Raw genomic sequence first — 15,207 nt, forward strand, 5'->3', positions numbered from 1 at the left:
AGGTAAGAATCTCTGGATTAGCTATCTAAGGTTAGCTAAATGTAGTAATGAATAGATTAATAAATTGGAAAACTCTTTTTAAATGGACAAATCTGTGAACTGTCTTGTGCACGTTTTAAATTTACACAATACCTGTTAGCAAAGATGTCAGCCACAGATGACGTGCAGGATTTGTAGTCTTGCATGATACCGAGTCAAGGACCAAAAGCTGAAGCTGGAGACTCATATCTCCCTCTCACTAACTTTAAGCACCAGCTGTCAGAGCAGCTCACAGATCACTGCACCTGTACATAGCCCATCTGTGAATAGACCATCCAACTACCTCATCCCCATACTGTATTTATTCATTTATCTTGCTCCTTTGCACCCCAGTATCCCAGTATCTCTACTTGCTCCTTTGCACCCCAGTATCTCTACTTGCTCATTCATCTTCTGCACATCTACCATTCCAGTGTTTAATTGCTATATTGCAATTACTTCGCCACTATGGCCTATTTATTGCCTTACCTCCCTTATCCTACCTCATTTGCATATACTTGTTCTACTGTATTATTGACTGTATGTTTATTATTCTATGTGTAACTGTGTTGTTGTATGTGTCGAACTGCTTTGCTGTATGTGTCGAACTGCTTTGCTTCATCTTGGCCAGGTTGCAGTTGCAAATGAGAACTTGTTCTCAACTAGTCTACCTGGTTAAATAAAGGTGAAATAAAAATGTAAATAAGAAAAAGGCTCCTCAACAGCTTCCACCCCCAAGCCATAAGACTGCTGAACAATGAATAAAATCGCCAGCTACTGGACTTTCTTGAACTGCACTGTTGGTTAAGGGCTTGTAAGTCAGCATTTCACGGTAAAGTCTACACTTGTTGTATACGGTGCATGTGACAAATAAAGTTTGATTTGATGTCAAGTTTGATGCTAAATAGCATTTTAGAATCTGAGAGCAAATAGAGAAGAATATATTGATAAAAGTCACCATGTCCGAGAGAGATTGACATGGTTATTAAAACGTCACACCAGGGGAAGTCTACACGATACACAGCCCTTATTTGAAGTGTTTCTAAAATCCCCAATGGGAGAAATGAATGGTGGAAAAAGGTTTGGAACCATTTCCCTGTTTGACCTCTAAGTTTAATGGGTATTATGACACCTCCACCGTGGGGCTCCTCTGTCCAGTGTCTGTGTTCTTTGCCCATCTTAATATTTTTTTGTCTTAGATATGGCTTTTTCTTTGCAACTCTGCCTAGAAGGCCAGCATCCCGGAGTCGCCTCTTCACTGTTGACGTTGAGACTGGTGTTTTGCGGGTACTATTTAATGAAGCTGCCAGTTGAAGACTTGTGAGGCGTCTGTTTCTCAAACTAGACACTCTAATGTACTTGTCCTCTTTCTCAGTTGTGCACCGGGGCCTCCCGCTCTTTCTATTCTGGTTAGGGCCAGTTTGCTCTGTTCTGTGAAGGGAATAGTACACAGCGTTGTACGAGATCTTCAGTTTCTTGGCAATTTCTCGCATGGAATAGCCTTCATTTCTCAGAACAAGAATAGAATTTCAGAAGAAAGGTCTTTGTTTCTGGCCATTTTGATGATGCTCCAGACACTCAAATGATGATGCTCCAGACACTCAACTAGTCTAAAGAATGCCAGTTTTATTGCTTCTTTAATCATAACAATATTTTTTAGCTATGCTAACATAATTGCAAAAGGGTTTTCTAATGATCAATTAGCCTTTTCAAATGATAGACTTGAATTAGCTAACACAACGTGCCATTGGAACACAGGAGTGATGGTTGCTGATAATGGGCCTCTGTACACCTATGTAGATATTCCACAAAAATTCTAAAGTTTCCAGCTATAATAGTCATTTACAACGTTAACAATGTCTACACTGTATTTCTGATCAATTTTATGTTATTTAAATGTGCAAAAAATGTGTTTGTTTTTTTCACAAACAAGGACATTTCTAAGTGACCCCAAACTTTTGAACAGTAGTGTATATATTAAAATAAATAAAATAAGTGAAAAATATTAGAATTTAAAAAAATGTTTTTATGAATATCGCTAGCAATAATGGAATAAACAAAATGTGTATTACATACCCACAGTAGAAAAGAGGAGAATATATTATTTTATAAATGTGTATGTTTTTTTTCTCCAATTCCTATTATTGAGCAAATCACACTTTCAAAAAGCACCCATTGCTTCAAGGGCCGCTGGCTGCTGATAGGCGTTCTTGACTTTACACTCATTTTTGCCAACACATCCTTGTTGTCTTTAATCTCTGTTTTACCATCTAAACAGTTGCTCTTAGTGAACATGTTTTTGAGTTACCTTTCTAGCTAATTGGCTATGTTAGGGTTTACAGTTCTCTTCCAATTAGGCTATCATGTGTTGAGGTCAAAACTATCTACCAAATCTATTCAGTTGAAAATGTTGATTACTTCTCCTTGACATGATCATTCACCAGATGACGAGACAAGATACAATACATGATGTTTTTAAATATATTTTTGCTAACATGTGATTGGGGTTCCTTGGTCTCCGGTTTGCCTGGCAGGGGGTCCCTGGGTAAGAAAAGGTTGAAGACCCCTGTCAAAGACAGTGCAGGCTGAGTCCCTGCCCGAAAATAATTTATCCCCCGCCCCTCATCCTCTCTGTTGCCATGGAAGCACCAGATCTAGCACTTGATTGGCTTGCATGGGTAAGCACGTGCTAGATGAGGCTTCAAATATGACAACAGGCCCAGGTGTAATTATTGCAGAGTCGAAGCAGTGTTCGTTAACTTGGTTTGTGGTGTTGATTAGCTCAAATTTACAACATGGTCGAGGCATTCGTTGGAACTTGGAAGATGACTTCCAGTGAGAATTTTGATGAATATATGAAGGCAATAGGTGAAGTCTTACCTTATTAAATAAAGTAGTTTTTAAATGAAAGACAATGTTGCATTTCGATCTAGAACCTTACTAAAGTTGATTAGATAAATATCCGTTTGTTTCACAGGTGTGGGTTTTGCTACTCGGCAGATGGGGAATCTGGCGAAGCCCAATTTGCAGTTCAGCATCGACGACGGTGTAATATCAATGAAATCCCAGAGCACTTTCAAAACCACAGAGGCCAAGTTTAAATTGAATGAAGAATTCGATGAGATGACTGCAGATGACAGGAAAACCAAGGTGGGTGCAGGAGCCACACTATGGACATGCCGGTTGTGATTTCCAATTGATTGTAAAAAGAAATTACTTTAAAATTTAGTGAGTTGTGCCCTCCTGACATTACTCTATTTCCAGACTCTGATGACCTTTGAGAACGGAAAACTGGTGCAGAAACAAACTTGGGACGGCAAGACTACCACGCTCGAGCGGGAGTTGCAAGATGGAAAATTGATTGCGGTAAGGTTTAATGTCCTGCTTGCTATTCCCTTCTCTGCTTGGTTTGACAAAATATGCGTTTTTCTTAAGCCTATTTTGCAATGTCCATGGTTGATATTGCAATATTGTTCAATGTTGCATGTGATCATCATTATGCAATACACGTTGTCATTTTGTAAATTGCGTTCTCCCGGGGTTACCAACAAGGATGGCACGCGTTTTTACGCGCTAATGTGTTAAAAATATCTAGTATTGTTTTGGCTGGGAAGCGTGGCTTGATAAGCACTTGAAGTCATGTGTAACACTCTTTTTAATTATTTTAAACTAAATGATTAAATGGTAATCGAGTGCTAATAAACCCAATGATTTACATAAACCTGGGATTGCTGCTGCATGTGTTGGCATTGCCATTGCGAGGCTTTGCTGCCACCGGTCCGCCATAGGCACTATCCAGTAGGACCAGTCCTCCATAGGAATGAATGCATGTTTTTTGGGGGGTTGTAGTGGGTACAGTAACATCAGTTTCCTTAAAGTAATTTATAATGCATTAGCTCACATAATGTAAAGTGCCTGTTATAGAATAAATTAATATAGATTCCAACATGTATTTGGTGGTTTGTTCGTCACTGAATGTATCAATACATTTTGAGTTCTCGGTTCTGAAACTTGTTGTCATTACATGACCTAAAGCGTGTACTGCTCTCTTTTCTAGAAATGTGTAATGGATGATGTGGTGGCACTGAGGACCTATGAGAAAGAGGTGTGATTCCAGCCTGCTGAATTGAAGACCCCCACCAGCAAATCAATAACATGCATGTTATCTGTTCAATACCTACCATGTTAAATTCACTGACTCAATTGGTACCAAAATCCCATGAAGCTTTCAATAAAGTCAGTTCTGCTTTGTGAAAAGTGGTATTTCCTTCACTGCAATATGTAGGCCAGTTTGGAGGCTGAGGCCTATTCAGCAAACTTAATCCATGTGGATTACAAACGGGCAAATCTCTGGTCTATCCTGAGTATTTTGGTTGTAGGTGCTGCTAACATTCAATACATTTCAGTGTCAATTTTTCTCCAATAAATTAATGTTGGCTTACTTTGAGCACGCTACACTGAGTGTTCCCGGAAATCATTTGTCTACCATGCCTGACTAGTGGGTTAACTAAACCCTGGTCCTGAAATCAAATTTGATTTGTCACATACACATGGTTAGCAGATGGTAATGAGAGTGTAGCGAAATGCTTGTGGTTCTAGTTCCGGCAATGCAGTAATAACCAAGTAATCTGGCTAACAAATCCAAAACTACTACCTTATAGACACAAGTTTAAGGGGATGAGAATATGTACATGAACATATATAAGTGAGTGAGAGCGGCATAGGCAGGATACAGATGGCATTGAGTGCAGTATATACATGTGATTGGGGTATGTAAACAAAGTGGCATAGTTAAAGTGGCTAGTGATACATGTATTACATAAAGATGCAGTAGAGTACAGTAAATACATATGAATGTAGGGTATGTGAACATATTAGGTAGCATTGCTTTGTGGCTAGTGATATATTTTACATTTCCCATTAATTCCCATAATTAAAGTGGCTAGTGATATATTTTACATTTCCCATGAATTCCCATTATTAAAGTGGCTGGAGTTGAGTCAGTGTGTTGGCAGCAGCCACTCAATGTTAGTGGTGGCTGTTTAACAGTCTGGCCTTGAGAGAAGCTGTTTTTCAGTCTCTTGGTCCCAGCTTTGATGCACCTGTACTGACCTCTCCTTCTGGATGATAGTGGTGTGAACAGGCAGTGGCTCGGGTGGTTGTCCATCTTTATGGCCTTCCTGTGACATCGGGTGGTGTCGGTGTCCTGGAGGGCAGGTAGTTTGCCCCCGGTGATGCGTTGTGCAGACCTCACTACCCTCTGGAGAGCCTTACGGTTGTGGGCGTAGCAGTTGCCGTATCAGGCGGTGATACAGCCCGACAGGATGCTCTCGATTGTGCATCTGTAGAAGTTTGAGTGCTTTTGGTAAACAAGCCTACCACTGTTGTGTCGTCCGCAAACTTGATTGAGTTGGAGGCGTGCGTGGCCACGCAGTCGTGGGTGAACAGGGAGTACAGGAGAGTGCTCAGAACACACCCTTGTGGGGCCCCAGTGTTGAGGATCAGTGGGGTGGAAATGTTGTTGCCTACCCTCACCACCTGGGGGCGGCCCATCAGGAAGTCCAGTACCCAGTTGCACAGGGCGGGGTAAATGGATAAATGGATTCCAGTTTGCAAAGAGTCAAATAAAGTTCGTTCAGAGCTATCGATGTGTCTGCTTGGGGGGGAATATATACGGCTGTGATTATAATCGAAGAGAATTCCCTTGGAAGATAATGCGGTCGACATTTGATTGTGAGGAATTCTAAATCAGGTGAACAGAAGGACTTGAGTACCTGTATGTTGTTATGATCACACCACGTCACGTTAACCATGAAGCATACGCCCCCGCCCCTCTTCTTACCAGAAAGATGTTTGTTTCTGTCCGCGCGATGCGTGGAGAAACCAGCTGGCTGCACCGATTCCGATAGCGTCTCTCCAGTGAGCCATGTTTCCGTGAAGCAAAGAACGTTACAGTCTCTGATGTCCCTCTGGAATGCTACCCTTGCTCGGATTTCATCAACCTTGTTGTCAATAGACTGGACATTGGCGAGAAGAATGCTAGGGAGTGGTGCACGATGTGCCCGTCTCCGGAGTCTGACCAGAAGAACGCTCCGTTTCCCCCTTTTACGAAGTCATTTTTTTGGGTCGCAAGCTGGGATCCATTCCGTTGTCCTGGGTGAAAGGCAGAACACAGGATCCGCTTCGCGAAAGTCATATTCTTGGTCGTACTGATGGTGAATTGACGCTGCTCTTATGTTCAGTAGTTCTTCTCGACTGTATGTAATGAAACCTAAGATGACCTGGGGTACTAATGTAAGAAATAACACGTAAAAAAACAAAAAACTGCATAGTTTCCTAGGAACGCAAAGCGAGGCGGCCATCTCTGTCGGCGCCAGAAGTACTAGCGTCCTGCTGCTAACTAGCTATTAAACAACTTTAAAACCTGAATTTCTTTGCCTATTTAGGACTGTTCTATTCTGTGAACTTTTCAGCAGCATTCAGGTGCTTCTGAATATGACTACTGGGACCAGTGGTCTGCCCAGTGGTGTTATGACTGCAGCGTTGCTGTTCCAAGTGTCTCTAGGAAAGGTGCTACTTTGATTATTTCAGAAAACATGACTTGATGTCACCCCCGAAAACAACTCCAACTAAAGCCAGAAAACGACGCAGAGGATTGAGTATTACATTACTCTTGCATAATTATGCACCAAATATTGCCATTAAGGGTCACCATAATCTTGATATGCTGTCGGAGACTCAAAAATCCCACCTCGCTCTCATCCACAGATTATTGAGAAACCTGACCGAATCAGAAACCTGACCGACGTGACCGAATCAGTAACAGCCTGACTGATCTCAGAAGACTTGTGCCAAGTGCGTTTTGAGAAGCAGGTAGGCTACAGTACAAGTGTGTGTGTGTGTGTGTGTGTGTGTGTGTGTGTGTGTGTGTGTGTGTGTGTGTGTGTGTGTGTGTGTGTGTGTGTGTGTGTGTGTGTGTGTGTGTGTGTGTGTGTGTATAATTACAGACATATTAGATTCCTATATAATAATCTGTCAACTTCTGCCTTTTCTACATCTTTGGTTAGGACTGATTTGACAAGTAACACAATCGAATCGAATATTTGCCTTTTGTCACAGGGATCGTCAAAATTGGAAAAAGCTGAAATTTTGCAGATTCCTGAATCGTTTGAAGATGATACATGCTGCCAGCGGACAAGGTGAGTCAATACCAAAACACAAAGACTTGGTTTATGATGAAAGCCTGTAAAAAAATATGTGATAGGGAAACTTCTAGAAAGACTTCTGCATATTAGTCGGGAACGAGCCATATCCTCCAAGCTCCACCACAGAATTAGACCAAGTGTCTCCATGTCCTTTAGTTCCTCTAGTGTAGTGCTCTGTATACTCCTGTGTTGTAGTTCCTGTTCCTGACCCTCTGCCTCCCTCTCCTGGTAGCCCACGCCCTGGCCAAGGACTACCGCAGCCTGGGCTTCAGGGAGTGTCTGTCAGACGGCCCGCTACCTAAGCATCATGGAGGGCTGGAACAGTGTCGACCCACTCCGCGTATGCCTGGTCTCTCACCTCAACAACTACGCCTCTCAGAGAGACATCCACACTGGATTGACTGGACACCCTGGACAACTAGCCTGGGGCTCCGCTTGAGGACACCCTCCGCCCACCTGCCACACCCCCTCTTACCACTCCCCCAGGGACGGACACTAGCCCCCCACAGTACCAGCAGCCCACCCTCCTCCTGCTCCATCTCCTCCTCCATGTCATCCCCTGTTCAACTGATACCTCAGTGACCTCCAGACTCAGTGTGACGGCCCCCTCAGAGGCACTCAGAGTGCCCCCCAATGACAATCTACCCCTGGGGCTGGCCCTGTCAGTCTCAGCCTCCAAGCTCTCCCAACCACCACCCCTCCTTTCCTCCCTGTCTGCCTTCTTCACTACTTTTCCCCTAGTGTCCCCGGCAGACCTCAATTCATCAGGCTCCTCCACAACCCTGGGAAATCAGCCTTACAGGCCCTGGGGGACAGAGATTGGGGCCTTCGGAACTCTTGTGATCATCAGGACCGGAAGGCAACAACTTAGATCCCCGCCTCCCCCCAACTTGCCTCCCCCCAACCTGCCTCCCTCCAACACTCCACAAACCAAGCAGGAGTACCTGACTGTCATCTGTTTTTCCCCTCTGGCAATGAGGGGGGTGAGGTAGGCTAATGCCACCTCCCTTGGTCAGTACTGCTGTATAAAGGAACATAGATAAGTGTTCAATCCTATATGTTTCTATCATGAATAATTCATGTTAAATGCTGTTGTGAGCCCAGATATGGCATCCAAGGTAGGAAAGGACTGACTATTGTTTCATGTCCACAAAACTGATTTCATTTGGTTTATTATCAGAGTGCACTAAGAGAAGCGGTTTGGGGTATTTGTAGGTCAAATATAATATTGTAAAAATAGAACTCCTGCAGTTTTGAAAGAGAACAAATACACCTGCAATGTATCACAAATAGAGTTAAACATGACCTGGATCTGCTAATACTTTAGTTATGTCTATATGGGATTGTCGAACATGCTTTATATAGAAAGCAACTTTGAAAAAAACGTAGTTTTGTAATATTTTTGTACCAATAAACTGAGTTTGTAAGAAGATGCATGTTTATTTGATCAATGCTCAGGATTCATGTGTTTTACCTATGAACTGTTGTGGGGCTTAGAGTATGTTGTCCACTTCCCACATCACTTCAAATAAACTCAAATCATTTATCTGTTTCAACTGTGTCACGGCTGGCTGGGTGTGTAGCGAGGAATCAGGCGCAGAGAGCAGAGAGGTCCAGGGGAAAAGTGCACTTTAATACGGCACCAAAATGAAATGCCCAACACGCAGGGAGCAAACACTGACCAACCCAAACCAACGGGTAACAAGGTCCAGAGCACTAACAACACCAACGAATACAACGTCAACATCAAAATAATCCCGCACAACAAAGGGGCGGGTTCCATATGCTAAATAGGGAAGACAATCAAGCACACATAAAATAGGAACAGGTGTAACGAATGAGACAAAACTAACCGAACAGAAAAAGGGATCGGTGCCGGCTAGTCGGCCGGTGACGACGAACTCCGAGCACCACCCGACCACGCGGGGGAGCCAACTTCGACGGGAGTCGTGACAAACTGCCTTGATGTCTTGTTTTTTGGTGAATGAAGGAGTTGCATACAGATGTAGAATCTTCATTTGATCACTCTTCTGTTGCTGAGCGTTGTTCTACACAGCAGGAAATTCAAACTTGTAGTGTATTTGAGCTTTAAAAAGACATCTAAAGTGTGTAATTTCCACATTGAAATTTCAGACTGGATTTGCCCTGCAGAAAAGGTATCAACCCCTACAAAAATGTCCATTAATTATAATCCACATTATTCACATTTTCTGTTGATGCAGGATTATTTTCCTGTTGTAACAAACTGGCTCAAATTAAGATCCTACATCTGTATGTACTATATGTTTTATATATGAGTAAAGTGGGAGCTAACAGTAATATAGCAGAGAACCTGACTGACTGACTAGCTGTCTGACTGGTTGTAATCTCTCGTGGACAGACGCAAGATTTTGGTTCTGGGTTGATGAGATGAGGGTTGGTCGAGACACCTAGTTTTAGAGCCATTGTTGTCTCCATTAATACCCAGGAATTGATTAAAAGGAAATCATCAATGCCCATTAACCCCACTCATATGGACTGGCCTGGTCTGACCCCACTAATATGGTCTGGTCTGACCCCACTAAAAATGACCCCCTAATATGGCCACATCTGACCCCACTAATATGGTCTGGTCTGACCCCACTAATATGGCCTGGTCTGACCCCACTAATATGGTCTGGTCTGACCCCACTAATATGGCCTGGTCTGACCCCACTAATATGGCCTGGTCTGACCCCACTAATATGGCCTGGTCTGACCCCACTAATATGGTCTGGTCTGACCCCACTAATATGGACTGGCCTGGTCTGACCACTAATATGGTCTGGTCTGACCCCACTAATATGGTCTGGTCTGACCCCACTAATATGGACTGGCCTGGTCTGACCACTAATATGGTCTGGTCTGACCCCACTAATATGGACTGGCCTGGTCTGACCCCACTAATATGGTCTGGTCTGACCCCACTAATATGGTCTGGTCTGACCCCACTAATGTGGACTGGCCTGGTCTGACCACTAACATGGCCTGGTCTGACCCCACTAATATGGCCTGGTCTGACCCCACTAATATGGTCTGGTCTGACCCCACTAATATGGCAGGAGACTATAGTGTGGCCAAGATTGAGGGAAAGATGGCAGCTGGATGACACATACTGAAGCCTGTAGATCACTTTTGACTAGGGCTCATGGGGTTCTGGTCAAAAGTAGTGTACAGTAGGGAATAGGGTGCCATTTGGGACTCAATCACTCGATGTGCTCTTTAAGTTCCTGCTGTAGTAGTATGCAATGTATCCACTAGAGACCATTGGATATCAGTAGAATACTAGTGATGGAGTCTTGCTGCAGCCAAATCATTAGTGTAAAGGTTTATAGCATCCCAGCGGAAAGAAAACACATATCTCTGAAACTGAAACTTTTCAGGAAATGAAAAAAAGAGCCATATTCTACCATTTATGAACATACAATCACAAAACTTAAAAAGCTATTTTGAAATGTATTTTATTGGACCTGGAGTCATGAACTGTTCAGCGTACATAAAGGACCATCATGTTAGTAACAGTAACCATGCAGGTCCCTCAAGATATTTCTTCCCTCCCCTGTTCTTTACAATCTGTTACTCAGTCAGACAAACTTTGTTGGATGAAAATCTGGAGTTTTTCTGTGAGAAATGTCGTTCAATATGGTGTTCACTGCCTCCATCTGCTGGCTCAATGGACCTCACTGCTTTGCAATAGAACAGGACAGAACAGAACAGAACAGATGAGAATAGAACAGAACAGAATGGAATAGAACAGAATTTAATATAATTTGCAGGGTGGAGATAAAGTACCCCAGTATGAGTCATAATACCCATAAAAACTAGCGGTCAATCAAGGAAATGGTTCCAATAATTTCCCCACCATTAATTTTTCCCATAGAGGATTTTAGAAATATTTAAAATAAGAGTTGTGGTTCAGTGTAGGCAACCTGCGTGTTATTTTTGATAACTGTGTAAATCTCTCTAGGACAAGGTGACTTTATCAATACATTTGCCAAAAAATTAAATGCTAATTGGACGGGACTGCATGACATAACAGAGCAAAGGTAAGAATCTCTGGATTAGCTATCTAAGGTTAGCTAAATGTAGTAATGAATAATTAATAAATTGGAAAACTGTTTTTAAATTGACAAATCTGTGAACTGTCTTGTGCACATTTAAATTGAACATAAAACCTGAAAAGAATACAGAACGTGCAGAATTGTAGTCTTGCATGATAGAGTCTAGGACCAAAAGCTGAAGCTGGAGCATATCTCCCTCTACTAGCTTTACAGCACCAGCTGCCAGAGCAGAACAGAACAGAACAGAACATAACAGAACAGAACAGAATAGAACAGAATAGAATAGAACAGAATAGAATAGAACAGAACAGAATAGAACATAACAGAATAGAATAGAACAGAATAGAATAGAATAGAATAGAACATAACAGAACAGAATAGAACATAACAGAATAGAATAGAACAGAACAGAATAGAATAGAATAGAATAGAACATAACAGAACAGAATAGAACATAACAGAATAGAACAGAACAGAATAGAATAGAATAGAATAGAACATAACAGAACAGAATAGAACATAACAGAATAGAACAGAACAGAATTAGAATAGAATAGAACATAACAGAACAGAATAGAACATAACAGAATAGAACATAACAGAATAGAATAGAACAGAACATAACAGAACAGAATAGAACATAACAGAATAGAATAGAACAGAACAGAACAGAATAGAATAGAATAGAACATAACAGAACAGAATAGAACATAACAGAATAGAACATAACAGAACAGAACATAACATAACAGAATAGAACATAACAGAACAGAATAGAACATAACAGAACAGAACATAACAGAACAGAACATAACAGAACAGAAATTATTAGAACAGAAAGAACATAACAGAACAGAACATAATTTTTAACAGAACAGAATAGAACATAACAGAACAGAAAATAGAAGTTAACAGAATAGAACATAACAGAACAGACATAACATAACATAACATAACAGAACAGAATAGAACATAACAGAACAGAATAGAATTTAACAGAATAGAACATAATTAGAACAGAACATAACATAACAGAACAGAACAGCCATAACAGAACAGAACATAACAGAACAGAAATTATTAGAACAGAATATTCATCAGACTAGCATAACAGAATAGAACAGAACATAACAGAATAGAACAGAACAAAATAGAATAGAACATAATTTAATAGAATTTGCAGGGTGGAGATAAAGTACCCCAATGAGTCATAATACCCAAAAAACTAGCGGTCAATCAAGGAAATGGTTCCAATAATTTCCCACCATTAATTTTTCCCATAGAGGATTTTAGAAACACTTAAAATAAGAGTTGTGGTTCGTGTAATACGGTTCCCTGGTGTGATTTTTGATACCTCGTAAATGCCTCAGGACAAGGTGACTTTTATCAATACATTTGCCAAAAATTAAATGCTAATTAGTGGCTAATGTGTCTATCATAAACTACACATGCCATGAGGATCTGGACGGGAAACTGAAACAAAAAGGTAAGAACCTCTGGATTAGCTATCTAAGGTTAGCTAAATGTAGTAAAGAATAGATTAATAAATTGGAAAACTGTTTTTAAATTGACAAATCTGTTAACTGTCTTGTGCACGTTTTAAATTGACACAATACCTGTTAGCAAAGATGTCAGCTACAGATGACGTTTAGGATTTGTAATCTTGCATGATACAGAGTCAAGGACCAAAAGTTGAAGCTGGAGACTCATATCTCCCTCTCACTAGCTTTAAGCACCAGCTCACAGAGCAACTCACAGATGACTGCACCTTTACATAGCCCATCTGTAAATAGACCATCCACCTACTTCATCCTCATACTGTATTTATTCATTTATCTTGCTCCTTTGCACCCCAGTATCTCTACTTGCTCATTCATCTTCTGCACATCTACCATTCCAGTGTTTAATTGCTATATTGTAATTACTTCACCACTATGGCCTATTTTTTACCTCACCTCCCTTATCCCACCTCATTTGCACATGCTGTATGTAGACTTTTACTACTGTATTCACACCCCTCCCCCTCGTACACTGTGCCTCGGTGACTCTGTACCGGTGCCTCGGTGACTCGGTACCGGTGCCTCAGTGACTCTGCCCGGTGCCTCGGTGACTCTGTACCGGTGCCTGGGTGACTCTGTACCGGTGCCTCGGTGACTCTGTACCGGTGCCCCCTGTATAAAGCCTTGTTATTGTTATTCTTATTGTGATACTTTGTATTATTACTTTTATTTTAGCCTACTTGGTAAATATTTTCTTAAACTGCACTGTTGGTTAAGGGCTTGTCAGTAAGCATTTCACGGTAAAGTCTACACTTGTTGTTTTCGGTGCATGTGACAAATCAAGTTTGATATGATGTCTAGTTTGATGCTAATTAGCATTTTAGAATCTGAGAGCAAATAGAGAAGAATATATTGATAAAAGTCACCTTGTCCGAGAGAGATTGACATGGTTATAGATATGGCATAGATATGGCTTTTTCTTTGCAACTCTGCATAGAAGGCCAGCACCCAAGTAGCCTCTTCACTGTTGACGTTGAGACTGGTGTTTTGCGGGTACTATTTAATGAAGCTGCCAGTTGAAGACTTGTGAGGCGTCTGTTTCTGAAACTAGAATACTCTAATGTACTTGTCCTCTTGCTCAGTTGTGCACCGGGGCCTCCCACTCTTTCTATTCTGGTTAGGGCCAGTTTGCTCTGTTCTGTGAAGGGAATAGTACACAGCGTTATACAAGATCTTCAGTTTCTTGGCAATTTCTCACATGGAATAGCCTTCATTTCTCAGAAGAAGAATAGAATTTCAGAAGAAAGGTCTTTGTTTCTGGCCATTTTGATGATGCTCCAGACACTCAAATGATGATGCTCCAGACACTCAACTAGTCTAAAGAATGCCAGTTTTATTGCTTCTTTAATCATAACAATATTTTTAGCTGTGCTAACATAATTGCAAAAGGGTTTTCTAATGATCAATTAGCCTTTTCAAATGATAGACTTGAATTAGCTAACACAACATGCCATTGGAACACAGGAGTGATGGTTGCTGATAATGGGCCTCTGTACACCTATGCAGATATTCCATAAAAATTCTTAAAGTTAAAGTTTCCAGCTACAATAGTCATTTCCAATGTTAACAATGTCTACGCTGTATTTCTGATCAATTTTATGTTATTTAAATGTGCAAAAAATGTTTTGTTTTATTCACAAACAAGGACATTTCTATGTGACCCCAAACTTTTGAACAGTATATTAAAATAAATAAATATTGAAAAATATTTTTATTTATTTAAATGTTTTTATGAATATCACTAGCAATAATGGAATAAACAAAATGTGTATTACATATCCACAGTAGAAAAGAGGAGAATATATTATTTTATAAATGTGTATGTTTTTTTTCTCCAATTCCTATTATTGAGCAAATCACACTTTCAAAAAGCACCCATTGCTTCAAGGGCCGCTGGCTGCTGATAGGCTTTCTTGACTTTACATTCATTTTTGCCAACACATCCTTGTTGTCTTTAATCTCTGTTTAACCAGCTGAACAGATGCTCTTAGTGAACATGTTTTTGAGTTACCTTTCTAGCTAATTGGCTATGTTAGGGTTTACAGTTCTCTTCCAATTAGGCTATCATGTGTTGAGGTCAAAACTATCTACCAAATCTATTCAGTTGAAAATGTTGATTACTTCTCCTTGACATGATCATTCACCAGATGACGAGACAAGATACAATACATGATGTTTTTAAATATATTTTTGCTAACATGTGATTGGGGTTCCTTGGTCTCCGGTTTGCCTGGCAGGGGGTCCCTGGGTAAGAAAAGGTTGAAGACCCCTGTCAAAGACAGTGCAGGCTGAGTCCCTGCCCGAAAATAATTTATCCCCCGCCCCTCATCCTCTCTGTTGCCATGG

General features: G+C 41.0%; 1 protein-coding gene and 1 pseudogene across 1 annotated transcript; both read left to right on the forward strand.

Moving 5' to 3' along the window:
• Positions 1-2,725: 2,725 nt before the first annotated feature.
• LOC124027630 (fatty acid-binding protein, adipocyte-like) lies at positions 2,726-4,275 on the forward strand. The gene is made up of 4 exons (XM_046339999.1): positions 2,726-2,886; positions 2,996-3,168; positions 3,283-3,384; positions 4,076-4,275. The coding sequence occupies exons 1-4, from the start codon at positions 2,814-2,816 to the stop codon at positions 4,127-4,129; spliced, it is 402 nt and encodes a 133-aa protein (XP_046195955.1). The 5' UTR covers positions 2,726-2,813; the 3' UTR covers positions 4,130-4,275.
• Positions 4,276-6,513: 2,238 nt separating this feature from the next.
• On the forward strand, positions 6,514-8,215 carry LOC124027633 (annotated as a pseudogene).
• The last annotated feature ends 6,992 nt before the right edge of the window (positions 8,216-15,207 follow it).

This window comes from Oncorhynchus gorbuscha, unplaced genomic scaffold, assembly GCF_021184085.1.
Source record: "Oncorhynchus gorbuscha isolate QuinsamMale2020 ecotype Even-year unplaced genomic scaffold, OgorEven_v1.0 Un_scaffold_3399, whole genome shotgun sequence".
NCBI lineage: Eukaryota > Metazoa > Chordata > Actinopteri > Salmoniformes > Salmonidae > Oncorhynchus > Oncorhynchus gorbuscha.

Coding starts and splice junctions, on each gene's coding strand:
- LOC124027630 (XM_046339999.1), top strand. CDS start 2,814: ATGGTCGAGGCATTCGTTGGAACTTGGAAGATGACTTCCAGTGAGAAT. Junction 2,887..2,995: donor TGAATATATGAAGGCAATAG/GTGAAGTCTTAC, acceptor TTTGTTTCACAG/GTGTGGGTTTTGCTACTCGG. Junction 3,169..3,282: donor CAGATGACAGGAAAACCAAG/GTGGGTGCAGGA, acceptor CTCTATTTCCAG/ACTCTGATGACCTTTGAGAA.